Source organism: Calonectris borealis, chromosome 5 (assembly GCF_964195595.1).
Source record: "Calonectris borealis chromosome 5, bCalBor7.hap1.2, whole genome shotgun sequence".
NCBI lineage: Eukaryota > Metazoa > Chordata > Aves > Procellariiformes > Procellariidae > Calonectris > Calonectris borealis.
Genome location: NC_134316.1, coordinates 34,089,911 through 34,112,930, shown reverse-complemented (window position 1 = coordinate 34,112,930; position 23,020 = coordinate 34,089,911). Strand labels below are relative to the sequence as shown.

Genomic DNA, 23,020 nt, shown 5'->3' with positions numbered 1-23,020 from the left:
CCCTCCCGGCCTCCCTCCCCCGGGCCGCGCTGAAGCCGGGCTGCGACTACGCCCCGCTGTCCCCTCAGCGGCCACCCGAGGGGAAGGGGACGCACCGGCCACCTCACTCGGTCGCTCCCATTCCCTACACAGCAATCGCTTAGAGCAGGTCCGTTGCGGTTCGCTGGAGACAAGAAGGAAAAAGGCGGGCAGGGGGAGTCGGCAGGGGAGCTGGGGCGAGCCCGCTCCCGCGCCTGACACACACGGCAGCCCCGGCAGCGGGCGACCCGCCCGGGCCCACCAGCGCGGCCGCCCTGCCCGCCATAGGCGTCCCGCGCGCTGCCTCTGCGGCCGCGCCCTTCGCGCCGCCCTCATCTGGGCTGCGCCCGGCCGCCGCCAGCCCGGCAGGCTCGCAGGGCCGCGGCAGAGGCGGCGTGCCTCTCCCGGGCACGGAGAGGCGGCGGCCTGCCGTGCCTCCTGCTTGCTCAGGCAGTCTCCCGGCCTGCCCCGGGAGGAGGGTCCGCTGAGGGGAGGCGGCGAGGCAGTAGCGGTAGCAACGGAGGAGCCGGCGGCGTGTGCGGCCCAGGGTGGCCGGGACGGCCGGGCTCCTTCCCCGCTGCGTTTCGCACCTCCCTGTTAGCGTTACCGCCCTCCGGGCCGCGAGCAACATGAGAGTAGTGGCTTTAATCAGGTAACGGGCTGAGGGAGCGCCCGTGTGGGCGAACGAGGGGCGTCTCGCAGGCGGAGGCTGGCGGCGGAGGGAGGGCGCGGGGCGAGGCCGAGCCCGCCTGCCCGCTCGGGAGCAGCCCGGGGGTCGCGCTCCACCCAGCGCCGCCTGAGAGACCCTCTTGCCCCGGCTCCTCCCGCCCCCCTCCCTGCGCGGAGCGAGCGGGGTCCGGCGGCGTCTTGCTTTCAGGCGGCTGCCGGCTCGCTGCTGCCGGTGGCCGGCTGCGTTGGAGCGGCGGGGTGAGGCGATCCCTGCCTGTCGGCAGCGCGGAGCTGTAACAGTGTCTCTTCCGCTTTCCGCTGGTTCCCGGGACGCTCAAGAACTACTAGTGTCTGTTTGAACAAAAACCCAAAACAACCAAAAAAACCAAAGAACCCAAAATTATTTTCCCCGATACGCCGGCTCCCCCTTGTCCCGGTCTCCCGAGTTAGCCCGTCTCCAGCGCGCAGGGCTGCGGGGCGCAGGGCCCGGAGCCGGCGGCGGCGGGGAGCAGCGGCCTGCCGGGGGTGCAGGGCCTCTGCCGCGTGCCCGCCAGTTAGGGGGAGCTCTGCTCATCTGCGGTTGAGTTTTCACGTGCTTTGCTTTTCCTTTCCAAATATCTTGAGCTCTCTTAGGATAGATTTTTCTGAACTCTTTAACGACAGGTTTTCTAGTGTGTCTTTTGAGAGAGAGTTCATTTTGGTCTTTTTTAAAAAGATGAAGCTCACTCATTTAAATAGTTGAAGTTTGATACAGCCCTGTCTGTCAGGGACTGCTGTATTCGCTCCCCCCACACTCTGCCGCTTTTTGTCAGTTTCTGCAGTCCTTGTACTGTAAATGGCATTTTGTGTTTTTTAGAACTAGATTAACATAATTTTCTAACAAGGCTAGGTGTGTTCTTTTATTGAGAAATAATAGTGAGTTAAAAAACAACAAGCTAGGAAACCTGTAAATGGAAAAGGATTGTGCGGATGTGAGCAGTGTTTTTTTATTTTTGGGTGCAGTAACCGTTTGCTGAAGTCTTAACATTTAAAGTATTAAATTCTCTCATGCAATGTCTGATATCAAACCTTGTTGAAATTGGGCTTTGGCTGCAACAATTGCAAATCATTCCAAACATCATCCAAAGAGGAGAAAATACAGCAAATGTTATTTACGTTTTTCAAGATTTGCTTAAATACGGAGTAAGAAAATCAACTTCGGTGCTTTTTCTTGTTTTATAGATAAGATTTTTGTCTTCCAGGTTTATTTATTTTGATATTCTCTAAGCAGAAGAATGTGTTAAAAGGCAGGATGAAATAAAATCCTAAAAACAGGTTTCTAGCACAATTGCTATTTTAATGGGCAATTTTACAAGGATGGATTTAGTTTCACTAATAGTTTTAAGAAGAGTTTTAAAGAGACATCAAAGTGTCTAAAATCTTTGTAACAGAGCTAGCCTCAAAGATCAGAGGGAAAAAAAAGTATTTGAAAAGGGCTTCTTACTTTTGAAAAGGTCAGGATTATATATAAAACTACTTTAACCTGTTTCTTTTTCTTCTAAAATGTTGGCCACACTTAAAGTTGATAGTCTTGCTTTAAGGCGGTATTTATGGGGTAAACCCTGTATTGTGTTTTGTGCTAAATCATAGACATTTTAAAGCCAGTCTTCTACCTGAAATATGTTTTTCAACTCTTTAATTCTTCTAGAATTTTCCTACTGTAAACTGTCAATAGAAAGGAATTTTGCTCAGAAGTCTTTTATAGACCCATATCTTTATGGCTACCATATTTTTTTTCTTCTGGTATTTTGTTTGTTTATAAGCCTACCTGTTAACATACTTGCGACATTGTCAAAACTAACCCTGACTGTGGCCTGACTTGGTACAGTTTTCTACAAAAAGGCCTTGTGATTTTTTTCTATGATGAGAATTGAGAGCAGTCCCCAGGCTACCTCAGTACCTGCCTTCATCTCTCTTCTTAAAGCTTTTTTCCTTTCTTTTTTTTGTTACAATCTGTTGGACAACAGCCAGGCTGGGACTGTGCTGAGTCCACCTTCCTTCCACAGCATGGGCTGTCTGGCTTCATTGGTCTTAACCGTCATGTGTTTTACAGCTAGAGTAGAAGGCCTTGTAGGTAGGCACCATTTTGTTTTGTTTCTTCGTAGGGTTAGTTTTTAGGGTCATGGTAACAGTAGTATAGAAAATAAATAACAGTACAGTAGCATGTCAGGCAGTGAGCACTCTGCAAATTTCGATCAAGTAATCAGTGGTCAAATGTGGGAAATCTGAAGGTAGCCTCATCTTAACGTTTCTTTTTTTTTGATAAATTAGTTGAAAAGATTAATAGATTTATTCTAGTGTCCTTTTAATTTTTTATTTAAAAAAAATGATATTGAAATGCTGTAAACAGCATAGGCAATTATCTACTGTCATATAATTATTTTTCTGAAGTTGTGTCTGGAGTTGAAATTGGAACTAGTGGGAGGCTTTTATTTTTTAGAATGAAGTGATTCAGAAATAAAAGAGCCTTTGTTTCATTATGATTCTGTTAAGCCTGAAATTTCACATTATGAAGTGAATACTGTACGTTTCCGAGCTATCAAGCACAGTATCCAGAATTAATGAACATATGATTTTTTTAAAATTTTTTTGTCCATATATAGGTTAGAAGAAAGTTGTAGGTATGCATGAGAATAATGTCAAGTAGAGATGAAACCTCAGATTAGGAATCTATTTATTATCGTATTTATATTTACTTTTATAGCACTGAAACATAAGCAACTGCTTTATGAAAATCTGTTAAGTACGAAAGGATGCCATGTTATACTATTTCTACTTTAAGTTTGAGTTATACAGCAAATTAAGGTCAGCATACAGAATTTTCGCATGGATAAAAGCAGAAATTGACAGGAATAGCTGTATGGTTACATTCCTGTAACGCACTTTCAAGCTCTTGCATAGAGGGCTAGATAAAAGTGGGAACTTTACGTTGGAAGTGCTGAAGAAGTTTGTTAGTAATAGCGTGGTCACAAGGAAACGGATGGTCTATTGTAGCAAGGACTGCTTGTACTATCTGTTCTCCTGTCCATGTCGCAGTGACTCTAAGGCAAGATGCAGTTTTACAGAGCTGGTCTAGATCTCTGTTCCAGTTCGTGCCCTGGACTGGTTTTTGTGCCTTGACATTTAAAGAAGCTGCACAGAATCTCCACCTGCAGTTTAGTTTGAAGGCTGTGAGTCTGAACATGGATTTTGTAAGCAGTGTGTATTCTAGAGCACTCTTAGTTTTATTGTTAGACTGTAATATTTCTTTTGATAGTGATTAAAATCCATGAAAAATACTATATTTCAGTTACACCAGGAGAGCAGGATTCTTTCCTCAGTGATAGTGGAAAAGGTTCCAGTAGATCTTGAATGAATGTCAAAATTAATTGTATTCTCTGTGTTAGAGTATCATCTCTTGGCCTCAGAGAAGAATATCGTTCTGTTTGTTTTTCTATTTTTTTATAATCAATAATTATTTTTATTTGCAATTATATGCAGTAAAAAATTTGTATGTTCAGCGCAGTGTCAACTGAACCTACTGCCTGTAGTAATTACAGCTTTTGAGAATGGGAAGTACATTTAAAATGTTGAAACTTTAGGCAAAGTATCCCATGAAGGATAAATGTTATTCCTAACATGACAGTCTTCATTTAAAAAGATTGTTAATGCTGGCAACTCTCTGGAGCAGATTTTTTTTTTTTAATCCAAGTTATCTAGTAATGACTACAGAGTAATTCGTCTTCTGGAGTAGAAGACAGTCCTTGTTCTGAAGAGATTCCAGTGGAAGTGGCTGTTCTTCATGGAATCTCTCAGATTAATAATGAGATACAGAACTGGATATGTGCTTTATGGATATTGTATGTAGGCATTATACATGTATAGTAAATGTTGTGTGGTGAAATCATCTTTTCCTACTGCTAATATTTTGCAACCTTTTTTTAATTTCAAAACTTTATAACCAGCTCTGTTGATACTAATTTTTAAGTAGTTAGCCCCTTATGACTTTTGCCTAAAACTTTTATCAGTACTTTTAATTGCCACTATTTTCTTTTTCTTACAGTGGTGGGAAGGACAGCTGTTATAATATGATGCAGTGTGTTGCTGCTGGGCATCAGATTGTTGCTCTAGCCAATTTAAGACCTGCGGAAAACACAGGTATGAAAGCCACATTTCTTACAGGAGGTTTTTTTTTTATATTAGAAACAAAGGAGGCACAGCTGTGCCTGAATTAAGTTCCTTTATGTGTTTTTGTATAGTTTTGCATATTGAAGGGCAATCTAGAAATCTTAAAAGAGATAGAAGAAGGAAAATGCTATGGAGACATACTAAATGTATTTTTCTTTAGAGGGGAAAAAACCACAAGAAGATGAAGATCAGTAAAAGAAAGGCTTACACAATTTGAAAAAGGGAGAATAGTGAATATTCCTGGTGGTAAACAACGGGATTGTGTGAGTTCAGTAGCACAAATAGTAAAAGGTGGTAGAGGATATCATCAAACAAAACAAACACTGTATTTCTAGGAATGCTTTAAACTGGCATAAACCATTCCAGCTGCCAAAAATACGCGGTTTTGCTGCTGCTCATTTGTTTTTAGCCTTGTGTACTTCCTTCATTATTCTAGCCCAGCATTTGTGAACCGGATTGAGGAACTGATCTGGGTTGGAATTGACCTTGATGTACTTCTTTTTCCTGCCGTTTTCCTTCCTTTTATCTTGGACCAGTTTTCTGATCAGTTCCTCACAGGCTGCACCTAGACCTATTTCTATGAAAGAGAATGGGAGAAACTCAGTGGTGAGTAGTCTGAGTCAGTGGTGAGGTGAGAGGGTGAGCTGGGTACTTCTGTGTTGGACTAGAGCATAAATTGAAAAGGAAGTGAGTTGTTTCCCAGTTGGCAGGGGAAAATATTAAGGTATGTTAACATAGGTTAGCTGTTCAACATACATTAAACAATTAAGTATGATATCTGGTAACTGTATGGTAGGAAGATACATAGAAAATGAAGGAAAAAGGGCGCTGCCATCACAAACGAGTCACAGACAGAACTGGCAAATGCTAGGGACTACAGGAACAATTTATTTTCTGGGTAGCTAGGACATAATCATCTCTTATCTTATTGAAATATGTTTTCTTTAAACTAATTTATCCACATCAGAAATGCAGAATATTGTCATTAAAATCATAAAATGCTCTCTTTAAGTGTGTAGTTGGAAATTTTGTGGAAAGTTAATTGAGCTGCTTCAGGCAATAGTGGATTCTATGCCATTCATTTTATTTTATCTTGTACCACTGCTGCCTGGAGAGTCTCAATTAATAAAGAAACTGTGTATTCTGAACTGAATATCGGTTTAAAGACCTTGTCATATTCATGTATATTGAAAAACACTGAGTTTTCTTTTAAATCAACTCTTCTGGTCTAGGTTGGTTAGTTGTGATTATGGGTTTGGATTTGCCCATTTTGAGCAAAAGCATATCTGTTGTATGGCATCAAATGTGACATGACCTAATTGTTACATCACAAATTAGTTATCCTCATCAATGTTACAGACCTTTCTGTTTGCAAGACGTGCTACATAGGTATACAGCACAGATGCTTGATGTGTCTGTGTAAATTAAGAGAAGTTCCAGTATTACAAATTAGCATTAAAATAGTGAACTATGTTAGCTTTTAATAAAGTGGAGATTTCACCAATAATGATGTATTGGTTTATCAATCTGTTTGAAAAACTATCTGAAAGATTTTATATGTAAACAGTTTATCGTGTAGTTTGAGATTTAATTCAAATCCATCATGCCTGCATTTTAGCTGTTTTTTTCTTATTTGCTAGCTACAAACTGCTTGTAAGAAAATTCAGTTAAATTTTTCTCCTGGTTAAGGAAATAGCGGTGAAGAGTTGATTTCATTTCAAGCTTAGTTTTTAAAAGGAGTGAAGGTAGAAAGGGCCTGGATTTTATAACAGATTTCCTTTTCTTTTTGTATATTAAGCAATGTCAAAACATTGTGGCCGTCTACTTTTATTCTACTTAAGCAGAAATAATCTCCTCTCTTGATGACCATGGTAACAATTTTAACAGTAAAGTTTTTTGAAATTTTGACAATGTATTGCTTATTCTCAGTGTTGCAGTGCATTTCAAATTTCTTGCTTTGAGTATGTTGAAATGCATCTGGGTTTGTGCTTCTGAACTGTGTTCCTATTACAATTACCATATAAATAGGAGCAGGATTGGACTGTTACGAGATTTTTGGATGAAGCAGGGAGGAATATTAAAGAAGAAATAAACACCACGATTTCCAAATAGGCAGGATGTTTGTGCCAGATGTCTTCCTCTCCATATGTCTGTTGGGTGGAGGAATCTATTTTTTTTTTTTCTTTCCATGTTTATAGAGGTATTGTCACCAAACATCTGTTTGTGAACTGAAAAATATTAACATTTAGATTTCCTCAGTGCTTTGTAGTATTGTGATTATCTGTAATTGTTGAAATAATGCACCTAATATGATTGTTTCTTAATTGTGGCAGGGCAGACTGATGAATTGGACAGCTATATGTATCAGACAGTAGGACACCATGCCATTGATCTATATGCTGATGCATTGGATTTGCCACTCTACCGTGGTTTCATAAAGGGTACCAGTGTAAATACTGGAAGAGTGTATACCACATGTCAGGAAGATGAAGTTGAAGATCTTTACCACCTCATGAAACTTGTTAAGGTATGCTGAATGAAAAAAATATTTGGGGACATTTATATTGCTTAACTAATTTATGAATTTAAGTAAATGATCCACTTAGGTATTTAAGGAAAGCTTTGAGAAAAAATTTGAACACTTGTACTCTTAAAAGTTTTATTTCTATTCCTTTGTTCTTCCTGGCACTGTAAATATATAGCGTAACTTTATTCCTTTTTCCCCAACGTATATCAGACTTATTAATCCTCATTTCAAGCCAAAACCGTGTTCCTATTTAATAAAAACACCTGTAACAGGTGCTCGGCATATACTACAAAAAAACATAATTGTAAAAATTACCTATAAATAAAATGTTTATGTAGTTTCATATTTGAAATAATGCATTGCTTGATTACTGGAATGAGAGATCTTTTGGGTTTTGTGCATTTATCAATGTATGGAAAGTAATGCCTAGACATTTCCATTTGTGTACATTTATGCTGTGTAAACCAGAATCTGTTATTTGTCTGTATGTTGCAGATCATTCATAAAGTATTACAGAATATTTTACAATTATAGTTTTGATTCTGGTAGCCGTGTAACTATATTCTAATATATCACATAATAGCAATAACATATAAAAATCCTTTTTAGCTGTAAAACCAATTAAAGGGAGATAATGAGCGTATTTCCTAAAACACGTGAAACTTATTCTCTATTCTTTTCCAAAATGTTTCATGTAATACTTTATTTTCCACCAGAATTAAATCAGATCTCATTGAAATAAATAGAAAACCTCTCATTGATTCCAAAGGTTGTACACAAAGTTTGAGTGAACACGCTCTGTCTATTGCAGTTAATTGTGTTGATGACTGCAATGCACAGTACTAAAACAATACAATGTTCAGAAAATCATATTAATTGCTATTTAAAAAAAGTAAATACACGTTTAAATTTTATTCATCAGACTGGTAGACTACTTTCTGAAACTTCAGCTAAAGATATTTGTAGTCCTCAGTTCAGGTATTGAACATTTTCTAGCCCCCTTTCCTCCATTGAAATGAGAATTGAGATTCATGAACCTAAAAGCTTCAGGCTTATTCTTTGCTCAGTTTAAAAAAAATTAACTTGCAGATAAGACCTAAGAATGTGGCTTGAGTGCAGAGTGCTTCCTGAACCATGTTGGAGTTGAACATTACATCTTCTAAACATTTTTGGCAGGGGAATCCTGTTCCTCTAAAGCAAAATCAAGATCATGCACCTGTGTTGGAGTATGACACTACGAAGCAGGAGAACAGTGCATGTAGGCTGTATGGCCTCAAATTGCGCCAGGGGAGGTTTAGGTTGGATATTAGGAAAAATTTCTTCACGAAAATTTCTTTGTCATCAAGCATTGGAACAGGCTGCCCAGGGAAGTGCTTGAGTCACCATCCCTGGAGGAATTTAAAAGATGTGTAGACGTGGTGCTTAGGAATGTTGGTTTAGTGGTGGACTTGGCAGTGTCAGGTTTATGGTTGGACTTGATGATCTTAAGGGTCTTTTCCAATCTAAATGATTCTATGATTCTGTGATTACGCTCTAGAGTGCTTCTACAGAGGTTTTAAATGGAATGTGCATATCATGCAATACAGGAGTTGAAAGAAATATGGTACAGCAGTTTTAAATTATTTTTGAACCATGATAGTAGTAGAAATTAGAAGGACTAGTATATGCTGCCTCTTAAAGCTGCATACTAACAGCTTTCTGCTGCTGGGTAAGATAATAAATTACTGATCAATTTAATTAAAAATGGGCAGATTAGTGGCAATTAAGATGATACTTCCTTTTCGATTCTTGCTGTCTTTGGAGAAATGGATGCCTAACATAAATTAATGCTAATGTTAAATCTTGACAACTTCTGCTTTGGAAGTTTGTACATGATAATTATAACTATAGTTGAAAGAGATGTTATCAAATTGTCTGGAACTAAATATCTATTTCTTTCCTGTATAGAAATATTAATTCCACTATATGATATTTTAAAGACATAAATATTAACAATATACTGCCTTTATGTTAGACTTTGGTTAACCATGCTTTTACAGTCAAACCTATCTACGAAATTCTTGTGCAAAAGTTTCAGTAGAAGTCTTGCATATTCTGATGAATAATTGCAAAATTATCAGGGGGACGTAAACTACAGCAGCTGTAGGTCTTTGTTTTTTTAGTTTTAAGAAAAAGACATAAACATTTTTCTTTTGTTTGTTAACAGTAACTTTGAAAGATTTCTATTTTTATTTTTTTTCACATTTATTTATAACTGCAGTTTTGTAGCTTTACTATGTAAGTCTTAATCACTGAGGATTTTGGTTTAGGAATTTTTTTCCCCAGATGTTAATAGTTTTAAACAGAGAGCTCAATTTGCATTCTGTTGAAGGGAGGGGAGGAGTTCTGCAGAAGCCTTGTCAAAACGCATCCTTGAGTGGATGTAATTTCAAAACACTGGTCAAACTAACATAGCTCTGTTTTTCTGTCAAATGGTTTGGGCCCAAGAATACAGGAAAGGTGTGTCTAGATCAAAATCGCATAGTGTGCCTCACTTTCAGTTTGTAAAGAACACTTGTATTGCAAGTACTTCTTCAGTAAAAAATTAAAACAAAACACTTTTGAAAACCTAGTATGAATTCGAAAGTATTTGATGTTTTTAAAAACAATGCTATGAGAACAAGATTTCTAAAAAATTAAATATTCCCCTGCAGTGCTGGGAAACCCAGGACGACAGTCCTGTTCTAGTTCATGGGACTGGCAAAGTGATATTGACTGTTGATGACTGTAAACCTGCTAATTTTATTGTCACAAACCCAGATGATTGATAGATATGAAGGAAGTTTATATTTATTTTTTAGTTGCCTAATGCCCTGTTTTAGATTCTGTATTCAATATATATTGTGAAACATATCAGAGTATTTATGTGATGTCTAAATGTATCTTACTGTGCAGTCCTCACCTGATAGTAGAATATTTACTTTGTGAGACATGTAAAACCTGAACTCTAAGGAATAATTTAATCTACTCTCCATGTTACTGAATAGGGATTAACGATACCCAGGTTTGTCCATGTTTGTTGCTTTGTGTATTGGAGCTTTTTCCAGCAAAGCATGTAAGCACTAGAGTTTCCTAGTTTTCTGAATTATCCTTCAGGGTTTTATCATGGCACTGTCTTTGAAATCAGGAAATACGTGGGAAAACTGTGTTTCTTTCCCTTTAGTGGTTGGAAAGACTGGAGCACGGAGGCATTTTTATGAAACTTTCCTACAACGTACTCCTTAGTGTACACATATTTAACTGTTTTCTCCCCTTTTCAATATAATTATGATCTTGTCCAAATAATACATTGATGATTTATGCAAGCACCTTCCTTTCACCCTTCTCCAGAATTTAGCTGCTGTGGCCAATGGGTAAAACGAGTTCTCGGATTAAGTCTGATGACCGATTTTCTGTGGCTTTTGTACAGCCAAACGTTTAGATGCTCCCATCAGGAAAAATACGTGAATAAATGTAACTTACTATTCTAATGCAGGCATTGCTTCATTGTCTTCACTGTTATAAAATGTGTTTAAAAGAAACAGTAAAGTATTTAGAAATAGTCATTTGGCTTTTAGGTGTCCATTTTAATCAGCTGTCGGTAGTCCCCGTGAGTTCAGTGGTAGTATTTACATGATAAAGATTAATAATGTACTCTTAACTGGTACAAATAAGGTTTGCAAATTTTCTGAGGAGTCTTAAAGATCTAAATACTAGTTACGGAATCCTGATTGACTTCAAGAATCTGTGATCTGAGGACCTCAGCATGCTGTTCACCAAACTATTTTTGCAGTTTAAAAGTTCAGACAAAGTAGGTAGCTTCCCCCTCTCACTAATAGGATTCAGAGAGTTCAGAAGTGTGCAGATCAATTCTGTTCTAATCATCATTTCCCATGTTTTCAGTTGAAGAAAATCTGATATTTTCCCTATTACGATTTGAATTATTTGTAGATGTATAGATTAACTCCTCAAAGGTATATTTCTCAACATTTTTTAAGAAGATTAAATTATAGGAAGAGGTATTTGTCTTTATGCTGAATTTCCAAAATAATCACTCCTTCTTCATTTTTTCCTCTATATTTTAAGATTATTGCAAATCAAGAATACTGTGCCCTTGATATTTTGATAGATTAACTTTATATATAATTCAGCAATTGAAACATAGAATTTATGTACAGGAAGTGGAATTATAACATCAGTATTGAAAAAACATCCTAAAAAAAATCTTCAGTGCCCAGTTAGGGGGAACAGTGGTAGATAAAACAATGGAATTTATTTTTGAGCCCTCTGCTACTCATGTTGATTAGATGAACGTTTGGAGACCATGTCTCTTAGTACGTTTCTTTTTGCCCTAACATGAAAGTTAATTGTGAACTTTTAGAAATTGTATGAAATGGCTACCTACACCGACAAGAAATAAATGACTGTGCTTCTTCATAAAGTAAGGTATTTTTTTTGAGACAAAATATTTGCTGTGGTTTTCCATGTGGCAAGACCTTTTATATTGACTAGATTTTTATCTGTGAGAATTTGAATTGTCCCTTTGCACTCATCATGTTCAACGATTATTTTTTTTAATCAACTTATTATTTTTTCTTTTAATTAATTCTGGAGTGGAGCTCCGTAGCTTCCTCCAGCTAGGGGATGACCATTGTCATCAGCAGAGAATAAGAGTGTGAATTAAGGGAAAAGGGTAAGAAGTAATTGCATAGTTGGCAGTGCTTTAAGCAGTGTAAAAATAATTATGTATCTTGTTCCATTCACAAGACAGGATTTGTTTAGTTTTTTTTTTTTTTTTTTTTAGTTTGAATTTTAAAATGAGGTGGAAACAAGGAAATTTTTTAATCAACAGGATGCCTGTCATTCTCCATGTCTCATCTGAACTGTTCAGGAAGGGTCAATGTTTTTTCCAGAGGGGGATCTTGAGCAACATCTTTGAGGTAGTTTCTTACCGTGAGAAATGCTGAGCTTTATGTAAACAAAAAAGTCACTGTATTTCTCCCTGTTAGGTGTGTGGAGTTGTTTCACTCACTCCCAGTCTTGTTGTGTTAATATTGAATAAGCAGAGACAGTCAGGCTGGTGGTGAAAGATGGTAAGCAAGCCCGAGGGCTTGTTCTGGTCAGCTTTAAACCTCTGATTGCCAGGTTTTCCTAATTTCCCATTTCCAGGGCATCTCTAGTGTGACCTTGCCTGCTGAATATGATGTTCTGGGTTGCAAGATTCTCACATGCATTTGGAAATGGGCAGCCAGGCATTGTTTACAGGACGCCAAATGAACTGTGCACTCGCAGCAAGTTTGATAAACACACATTTCCTCCTTTTATCAGTGAGATTGCAGAATGTGAAGTATGAGTTTCCAGCTTTACTCATTCCCTTCAAACCTTTTCCTGTTTAAAAACTGAATCTCTCTAATTGGATGATGATACATCCTTAGATTTTGTTTTGCTTTTTTGTTATTGTTGTTTTGAATTCTACTTACTGGTCACTGACACTTTATTTCAGTGCCTACCTTGACCAGGTTTGGCAGACTTTCAGATAAAAGCTTTCCATTTGTTCAGCATAGAAAAGGTTCATCCCTATCAATGTAAAGTGAATGCTAATTAACAGTAATGACTTCTAATCACTTTGCTTTTATACTCCTTTAGGAGCACTGCTATTATCCAATGTAGTTAAGTGAAATGCTTGTATATGAATCAACAATGCTGTATTTCTTCTCGCAGCTATTGCTCATAATCAAGCTTTGAATAAATTACGATAGTAAAATTGGTTTTAATGTGCTCTATTGCATAGGGAGAAAGGAACCTCAAATATCTTGTTAAATATCTTGAATATTTAGAGAGTTATCTATTAACATTTTGGCATTCAGTATTGTAGTTAAATGGAAAAATACATTAAGATGTTTAATACATTAAGATGATAACCTTTGTAAAGGTTATCAAAACTTTTTTCATGGTTTGAATTTTATTTAAGTGACATGCATAGACTCAACAGCCTCAGTAACAGCCCCATTTGGATCCAATCGCACATCTGTAGGAATGAACTACAACATTTCTGAGTTAAAATGCAGTTAAGTTTTACATAGAACAAACATGTATCTTAACTTGAGAACTTCACCTGTTTTAGCCTAGTGTCGTAGTGTATGTTTAGTAGGTTAATATGTATTTCTTTTATTAATACTGTGTATCTAACAAACTGTTAGTTTTGTTTACACGCATGCAGCCTGCCTGCCTGCAATCATATACACTTCAAAAGGAGTATAAAAGTAATACTAGTGAAATTTTATTAATTCGTGGAAACAATAAAATATGATGAAACTTTATTTTAGCAAAATTAGACTGCTAGAAACAATGCTAATAAAAAACAAGAGCTGAACAGATTACTAGAGTGATAGTATGTTCAGCAATTTTAAAATAATTCTGATCTAGAAACGGAATTAGGCTAAAGAGAGAATGTATGCGAGTTTGAAATTTAGTGAACTTTTCCACTTAACATTGCACATGCAGGGCCTGTTTGGAAGCCAAAGATGGCAAAACCTGGAGGAAACCCATTTCTGACATGCACATTAGTTTTTGTTTTTATTTATCTTTTATTAATAAGTTGCTTGAAACAATTACTTAAATCACTTAGAAGGAATTCCAGGTTTTGGTGTCTGTGAAGGAACTGGGGTCTTGATTGGTAAATATATTTGTGTTGTCTGATTTTGCAATTTAAAAAAAATACTGGATTTTCATTTTCTGTGGCAGTTTCCTTTCATGTATTACCTCTGTTTTTGCATGCTTAGAGACACAATTCCTCCACAGTTACCATCACAGTTCTTACGCATGTGGATGTGAGTGAGTATCCACAGGCACTGTCAGTGTTTTTGGTTTGGTTTGTTTTGTTCATTCATTCACATAGCTATAGACAATTTTCTGGTAGATGTCTATTCTTTGGTTTATCATGAACTTATTGCCTAACTGAATTTGAAAATACCTTCCATGTAGCCTTTCCTCTTTAAATGTGAATCTGAGTCAATGTTCATAAAAGTCCTATGTTTTTTGCTGTAGTACTGTAAAACAATGCTGCTTGTGGGTTTTGCTGCCAGATTGTTGAAAAAGAGAAACACCTTTCTTCTCTACAGTTTCATTTAAATAGATGGTACTATCCATATCTTATGTCAGTACTTTGGTTTCTTACTTGGCATCTTCATCATGCTTTTTAAGGATAAAAATGAGAAATATAAAAAATGAATTATCTTATTCTGTGCTGAGGTAACTGGCTGCTTTATATTATTTACACTTCTCATTAGCCAGCGGTAATATATGTTTTAAAATTTATTAGTGTTTAATGAAATGTAATTGGGGTTGGTTCTAATGAAATACCATCAAGGACAGGTGAGCTTTCATAGAAATGAACAGTAAAACATTTATCAAATTTGTCTTCATAAATATTTTTATCTCTGAAGCTCATTCTTTGTAAAAATCATTTTGCTTTCTTACACAGTTGCTAAGTTATTTAAGCTGACTTATTTAACACCCCCCCCCCCCCCCTTGCTATCAATGTCATACCTATAGCAATTGCATGGTTACATTATTTTCAACTGGACACTTACTATTTCTGATCAGTATATTTAAAGGTAATTCTTCTGGAGAGGCTGAGATTTCATTTGGTTTATATTGCACCAATGTTACCATTTTCAAAACAGAAATGATTGATTTGTAACTGTCATGAAAAGGAATAAAACAGAACTGGCCTTTTACACTGTAAAAGGACTGTACAGTATGGAGCTATTCTTTCTGTTGATAAATTCTGCCTGTGGAAGAATTGCATAACAGTCATCACTCATTTTCATATTGATTATGAGTGGAATTCCAGTAATAGGTTGCTGTTTGCAAAGGATAAGGCGGTGCTATGATTAGTTACCTTTTCCATGGAAAGTACTACAAAGGAAAATGCCAAATGTGTGCACTGCAGTATTCCTATCAGCTTGACAGTCTGTTATGTGAACCTTTTTTTCAGTCCATTTTCCTTCAGAAATACAGCTTCAGTCTTTTTGCCTTATTATTGTTTTAGGTTTAGTGCATTTGCATGCTCTCCTAACTCCGGATTCTTTCTTTAGTTAGGTATTTATTTTCCTGACAGTCTTCTGTTCTTGGGCCCTGTCACCATTGTAACTCTTGATAACTGATACAACAGTGCCCTCTGTAGTTTCTCCCTACGTGGTTACTACCTACAGCTGGTTTTGAGCATTCAGGTAAAGAACAGGATGTTTAGACTTATTTTTAGCTCAAACAAAAGCCCTTTTTTCTTAAGGAAACATTTTGATTTTTCACTGACTGTTTTACATGCAAGAAAGGGAACAAAAGAGACTGTTCTGAGTCATCTTTTAGGTTTATAAGCTCTCTAGTCATTATCTAGTGAAAATCTGAAATTTTGTCAGGCATTCAGGGCAGTCATTAAAACTGGATGGGATTTTCTGAGTTGTGTAGGCTTTCCTGAAGTTTTTGTTTGAAGTGGAGCTTCAAAACAGAATAATTTTAAACTTACTTCCTTTGTGCTTGCTGCTTCTCCTAAACTAGGTCTTGCATGATCTGCCAGGGACTGAAGACATGCTCACCAGCAGAATACCTAAGCTTTATTGATGATGTTGTTTTAATTCACACGGTGACTGAAGTAATTGTTGTTCATTAGCATTGATTTGTCTCCAAAACTCATTTACAATTTAGATTTCTCTTTTACCTCATTATAGCTTAATATGCAAATAACTTTTTATTCTGTGTTTTCTGCAGAACTTGTTGGACAGGCTCAGTATTGAACACACATGTTCCCCGCATTCACATACATGCACATTTACACTCATACGCTGCCATTTAAATATTATAAACTACAGTAAAAAAGTGTGACCTTTTAGAAAATAAATGCTTTAACTACAATTAGTTTCTTCTGTAACAGCATCATAAAAGTCACTCTGTGAAAAGTTAAATGGCTTTATTTTATGATGGGGAGTGTTAATGTATGTGTAGAACACACTCTTAATGCACTTCTGTGAAATGAAAATCATAAGTCATTGCAGTAAATTATAGTTAATGATGTAACCATTGATGGCTATTCAAAACATTCCTGTATCTCTAATGATTTGTGTAAAACACATGACTGCCCACATGGCCTGAGTTCGTTTGGAATAGTAGATAGATAAACGCACCAGCTTTCTACTTCTGAAGACCATTTTTTCTGTGTAACAAGTGATAAGAATTTTGGTGGAGTAAATAGTACATCACAAACCACTCCTTACAGTATTTGAGATCTGGTAATAAATGATGGTGAAGACTAAATTAAAATGGCCCTTTCTGATAAGAGGTGAGATGCTTCAGAAGTGTAGTGTATAGAAGCTTTGATTTTTGTCTGCCTGTTTTATGGGTAGTCTCTAGCCTCTAGTCATATGACGTCTTTACTTTTTACCATGAGATTTTATTTACTGAAATGCTGCTGGAGGAACCAACTGTTATGCATAATATGCACTGACTAATCCAGAAAATACCCCATATTTACTATCCATTAACATAAAATGATTACAGAAGTTAAAAAGGTGACCCATGTTTTTTGAGTAAAGCAACTATTATTCTATTGGCAGAAAAGTAATGTTAAATTTGGTCAGAATGACTTTACTTCACTCTGAATTTAACCATAATTCTGAGTCAAGCTTAATTCTTGCACTGATTGCATAATTATTGCTAATCTTAAATATTGGGGAGTTTTCTGTTTAATTTTTGTTAATGAGCGTCTTCATGCATATGGGTTTTTTTATGGTAAAACAAGTTGTTGTGGTTTTTTTTTCTACCATATGGCCAAACCATGGGTTGTTATAATTTTTAAAATGATCATGAAAGTTTACTTCATGAAGAAAGGGCAGAAATTGAGTATTAGAAAAAAGAAGTGATATAAATTTCTACTTTAAAGTAAATAGCTACTTTAGATATGACTTTAATCTTTTCAATGCAACTTCATCACAGCTCACTCTTTTTAGTCATTCAGATCAGTGGGAATTTTGCTTAGAAAATGAAATCTTAATTAAAATAATATTTTAATGAAGAAAACAAATACAGGTGATTGTTATAAGTGTGATCTGGTTGGCAATGGGAGAAGGATTTAATTTTGAACTGCAATCTTTGAGACCGATAAGATGCTGTATATTTGGAAAAATGAATAAGGTATTTTCTTGCAATGAAACTAGCAAATTAAGGTTCAACATAATTAAAATAGTGATAAATGTAGATTACGTTATTGGAGACGATGAATTACAGCTTTTCTGTCTTCTGAGAACTGGCATAATTTACCAAGACCAGGCAAAAAAGTAACAGAGCAGCCACTGCAGATGCTTATAGGAAATGTCCTATTTAGTCCACACACTTTTCTCTGTTTAGTTAAAATGTCAGTGATGATTTTACCCCATCCTACAATCATTACCTCCCCCCAAAATACCACACTTCTTTTCATCTAGTTGGATTATGTGATCCCTGTCTGAAATATTTAATGAGGGAGAATATATGTTTAAGGTAAATCTGTAGTTGAAAATACTTGTTTTCAATTAACTTGCTTAAGAATGATTGCTAAATAATTTTCAAATGTCCTTTCATAAAATCTGAGCTGATGCAGGGTAGTTAAGGGTACTGAAGGTCACCTTAATTTTAATTTCCAGTATTTCTTTGACTCTGAAATACCAAAAGATGTGGAGACTGAATTGGGTTGGATATGTCTTTTGTATAGAAAATAAGAAATATCTACTCTGATTTCCTTGTTTAACAGTTGCCTACGCTATAACACTAGTTATAAGAAAAAAAAATTGCAATCTAAAATGGAACATTGTTTGACATAACAAAAAGAAACACTGACTTTTCTCACTGGAGGCATTTATAAGAATCTTTGTTTATGACCCCAGGGTGGTCTTTATGATTAAATTTAAGTTTTAAGACCTCCTTTTTTTAGGATATTCTTTTACAGACATTTTTGCTTTTACTTTTAAGACATTCTTTCTTTCTATGGAACTTGATCACATGAGAGAGAATCTTTGACGGCATAATACTTTTAAAGAAAAAAAAATTAGTATTTAGGTTTTATTTGGTTACTTGATGGCCCATCTGTTTTTATAACTATAGGAAGTATAGATACTAGTCTCAAAATGACTGTGAAGTGACAGTAGATATTGAGGAGTTAGGGACTAAAACCAAATGAACACTCTTCCTTTGAAGTATTTTCTTATGGAACTGTTTGTTCTACTTTCCTTAGGCATGTTGTTTTGCTGTCTTCTGTTATCCCCAGCCCCCCATTTTTTTTCTTTTCTTCTGTTGTTCTGCTTACACAGTGACTTGATAAGTTGTACTGGATACTATATTTGATGCTTTTTGACCTTTTTTTTGTAATGTACTTTCAGTATCCAAAACAGTGAGACCATTGTATTTCACGAAGGCACAGTTTATTACAGAGTATGTCATCCAAGTAAGTGCATTGAACTACCTGGCATAGCTTTGTCTTCTTGGCTTTCTTCAGCTTCTGTGTTCCCTGGCCAATGTACCAGCACAAAGAAAGGATTAATGTGTGTAGATATATAACATTTTGTAGAACTTGAGTTTAACCTGTAATGTTTGTGATTTTATAGAGCTAGATAACTGTTGATTTATAATTGCTTGGCTTAATTTATTAGTCTTTCCCATTCATGTAGTCATGTTTCATTCTGCTACAGTTTGTTTTATAAAGTCCAGTAATTCTTTTTTCTTTCACATTCCTTAACTTTCTTTAGATCTCTACAGATTTCCAGTAATTCTGATGTTTTTGTGCTACAGTAACCCTCTTTGCCACCTTTAGGATTATCCTTACCCTTTGGAGACTGGTCTTGTGTTCTTAGGGGAAGTCTATCAGTCATTATTTATTACCCACTTGTCACTGTGACTTATTCATTGCTTACATCACCATTCTCAAAAGTATTGCTTTACAGAAATGGTGAACAGTGCTGTGAAGGAAAGATCAATAAATGCTTTCAAAGGAAGATTTACCTTGAGACTTAGATATTCTTTTTAATGCTAAATCTGTGCTATTAGTTACGAGATAGTTTTAATATTTTGACATTAAGTACCCTGTTTCTCAAAATGGAAAGATGCTATTGTGTTAACTAACTTTTGTGGAGCAGCATGACTTTGACAATTAAGTTGCGTAACGTCTAATTTTCCAATTTTCAATACTTAATGGCTTTTCCTGAATGCTTATCTTCTGAGCTGAAAATACACAGTTTCATTCCCTAAGAAAAAAGTGATAAATCATTTATATAATAAACATTTGAAAAAATTTATTTGAATTTTAGTGATACTGTGGTGCGTAACTGCACAAAGAGAGGAGAGCGCTTGTTTGAAATCCTCATCAGTTGGAAAAAAAAAAAATTCTCCTTCTCCCCATGCCTATTTAAATTGTTTTGAGAGCTTGATGACCCATGCTGTCTTTCCAGAGCATCAAGTTCCACGTGATATGGTAACTATTGACACCTTTTGAAGGGTGGTTGCTCTAGAAAGCTATGTGAATATATAATACTAAATTTATTGTATTAGTTGCAAATTCAGACAGTACTTCAAATAAGCTGGAAAAGCAGATTGTAATCATGTTATATTAACGATTATATCAGGAGACTCACTAGAAGGAAACTAAACAAAAAGGTTGCATGGGGGTGTGATGTTTCCTAATTCTTTATTTCTTGATTCTGCAATATTTATTTTTTCCAATATTTTTGAAGTGAAGATAAAGAGATCTAAAACGTGAAGATAAAAAGGTCCACGCACATGCACTTTGGACCAGGCACATGAGAAAGCTGGGAACCTAGAGTCTCCTTTGCAGTAGAAACTTATACAGCATGAAATGAGGGACTACCACACCTAGTTTGCAGTCTGCTGCTATTTCATAGGTAGGAAACAGATTTCATGGGCTAGATTTTTGTATTCATGAGATGATCAGGGTATTCATTGGGAATTTTTGTTCGGTCGATTTGCTTGTTCTTTTACCTTAAAGTTGCTGCTCCATCAGTTGGTAGGTATTCTTAATGCTGTGTTATTATCAGCTGTTCCTGATACAGTTATATCAGTGTCATTCCAGTCTCGGAATATTCACATTCTCAGTAATTCTTTTGCCAGGCTGTCAGAATTTTGGCTGCTAGAATATTCCAGAGAAATACAAGCTAAAGAGAGGGTTTGCCACATTATATAATATGCATATAGTGCATTATAGAATAGGAACTACTCTTTCTTTGGCCATTGCTGCAGTAGAAATGCAAAATAATATACTTAAGTATTTTCAAAGATGCACGTAGCCTTCTCCAGTGTTAAAGTGTGCATTAGGCAGTCCTGTAGACAGTGTCATGTATTGTATGTTACCAGACTATTAGAGTAGCCTGCTCTATTATTTCTCGTTTCTGTATCAGTAGTTAACCTACTTCAAACTTAAGCATGAAGTCAAATTTGCAAAAACATAAGTAGTCTTCCAGGTATTAGACTTTCTGTATTTTGATCAAAGCAACATACCACGTTTAAAAAAAAAAAAATCCTTAGATGTACAAGAAATTCAGAGGCAGAAGGATCCTTGCTTCCAGGCTTGTTTTCAGTCAGTGGTCTGGCATGCTGGTTTGTAGCAAGTGGTGTTCAACTCCTTGTAGTTCCTGGGAAGTTTCCTTTCAATCACTTCTGAAGTCTGTTAGAATTTTTTTCCTGCTCCTCTTAGCAATCTCTGAGCATGTATTTGTGATATACTAAGAGGACAGCACCATTGCAACCTGTTTGTAAAATAACTTAGCTGAAGAAATGAAGAGTAAACTATATTTAAGTGATTTACGCTAAGATTGCATAAGAAAGCTTTTTCTCCCCCTGCTTCCCATTCTCTCATTAAGCTAACTTGCCATTTTCTGATAAGGTGGCAGTCAGATTTTCAGTTTTTATACATACGTTATGCCTTTGGTTGCATTTTTTTGAGAAGTGTATTTAGAAACTTCCATTGAAGAACTGAGACCTTCCCATATAGAAGTGTTTCTCAAAGTTGATCATTAGGTTTTAAGTTGATTCCTTTTGAGTGGAAAGTATTAGCATTTACAGTCTCCCCTTTGAACTGAAACCACACAGAATCCATCTAGATTTAGTTTTCTCCCCACACCTTTTTTCTTTCTTCCTTGTTCAGAAGATGCTCTTCCATACTTAATTAGAATAAAAGTTTTCACTTCCTTAATTATGCAGTTGTGTCTTTATTAGGCAAGGGTCATCTAATACTTCTTATTTCAGCGAAATAGTAGACCTCATCCTTCTCTTTGGTCACTTGTTGGTATGTTTCAGTAGTTGGCATGTTTGACAGGGATGTTGCATTCTTGTTGGTATGTACATTTAAAACATATGAAGTACATTCAACCTAATTTGTTAATTGTATCTTATTAACAACTTTTGACTGAGACCACACTTGGAAGTCTCATGTTATTTTAGTACTTCAAATGAAAATAGGTTTGAGATCCTTGACCTCTTCCTCCCAAGCATACAATCACGGTGCAACTATATGATAATATAATATGCAGTGTGAACAGGAGACACTGGTTTAAAACATTGAGACCATGAAAACTTCTCTGTTTAAAAACTGACATCTCTCAATAAAAGAGTAGCAATTCATGTTGAAAGCCAGATATAAATATTTTGCTTCTGTTAAATGGGACAAAAGTATTTATGGGAAGGCCTCGCTTATTTTCTCCTTTGTAGTGAGTAAGAAAGCTCAATAGTGGGCAGCCCATTGTGCAGATGTCTGCTCTGAGAACTGGAAGGGGACTGAAACCTTAATGAATGTGAATGGCCCTGAACTTCCACCATCTGTAAGCATTTCTAATGTCCTTGTCCCTATCTGGCTGGTGGTTTCTTTTTGTTTGTTTGTTTTTTAAAACTGTCTTTTTGTGTCACACAGCCAGTTTGTGTTGGACTAGACTCAGAGACTGTTCCTTGGCTGGTAGATTCTTTGGTGAACAAAATACTTCTGCTCTTAATAAAAGGCTGTTTTCCTTTTCCTCTTATCTTGTTACTACAGTCCACAGTCACTTATGCCAAGGCCACAGGTCATGATAAGTATGTATTTGCAATTTAAGATGTCTCAGTCCTCTGAAACTTCAATTTCTGTGTTAAAAAAACTTAGTAAATAATTGTAGCACCTTGATTAGAGAAGAGGCATATGATTGAGAACCCGCAGTATAAAATTAGCACATATACCTTTCAACAATAAAACATTCTGGAGATGCTTTTTTAGTTTGGGCAACAAACAATTTGGGAAATTCTGATTTAAGCAATATTGTCTTCTAAATTTAAATAGTCAGTTTGTTCTTAATCTCAGAGAATACCATAACAATCTGCCTGCAATTGAGGAGTGAGTGAGGAGGGATAATAGAGGAAGACATGCATTCCCTTCTCTATGATGCAGTTACTTCCTGGCAAAACCAGAAAACTTAAAGTTCAGCTTGCTTTGATACACATTTTTAAAGATGTGGAACCTGGATGGGACAAGGAAAATCCTGTTGGCTTTAAGCAGAGAAGGGATCTTTGGTGCTGTAC

The 23,020-nt window shown here is 36.5% G+C and overlaps 1 protein-coding gene across 1 annotated transcript in view; it reads left to right on the top strand.

The window, feature by feature from the left end:
* Window positions 1–360: 360 nt before the first annotated feature.
* Window positions 361–23,020, top strand: part of DPH6 (diphthamine biosynthesis 6) — a 214,549-nt gene continuing 191,889 nt past the window's right edge. Inside the window, exons 1-3 of the mRNA XM_075151761.1 lie at window positions 361–670; window positions 4,769–4,863; window positions 7,227–7,420. Of these exons, the coding sequence (XP_075007862.1) occupies window positions 648–670; window positions 4,769–4,863; window positions 7,227–7,420 (312 nt within the window). The 5' untranslated portion in view covers window positions 361–647. The remainder of the gene's footprint in view (window positions 671–4,768; window positions 4,864–7,226; window positions 7,421–23,020) is intronic.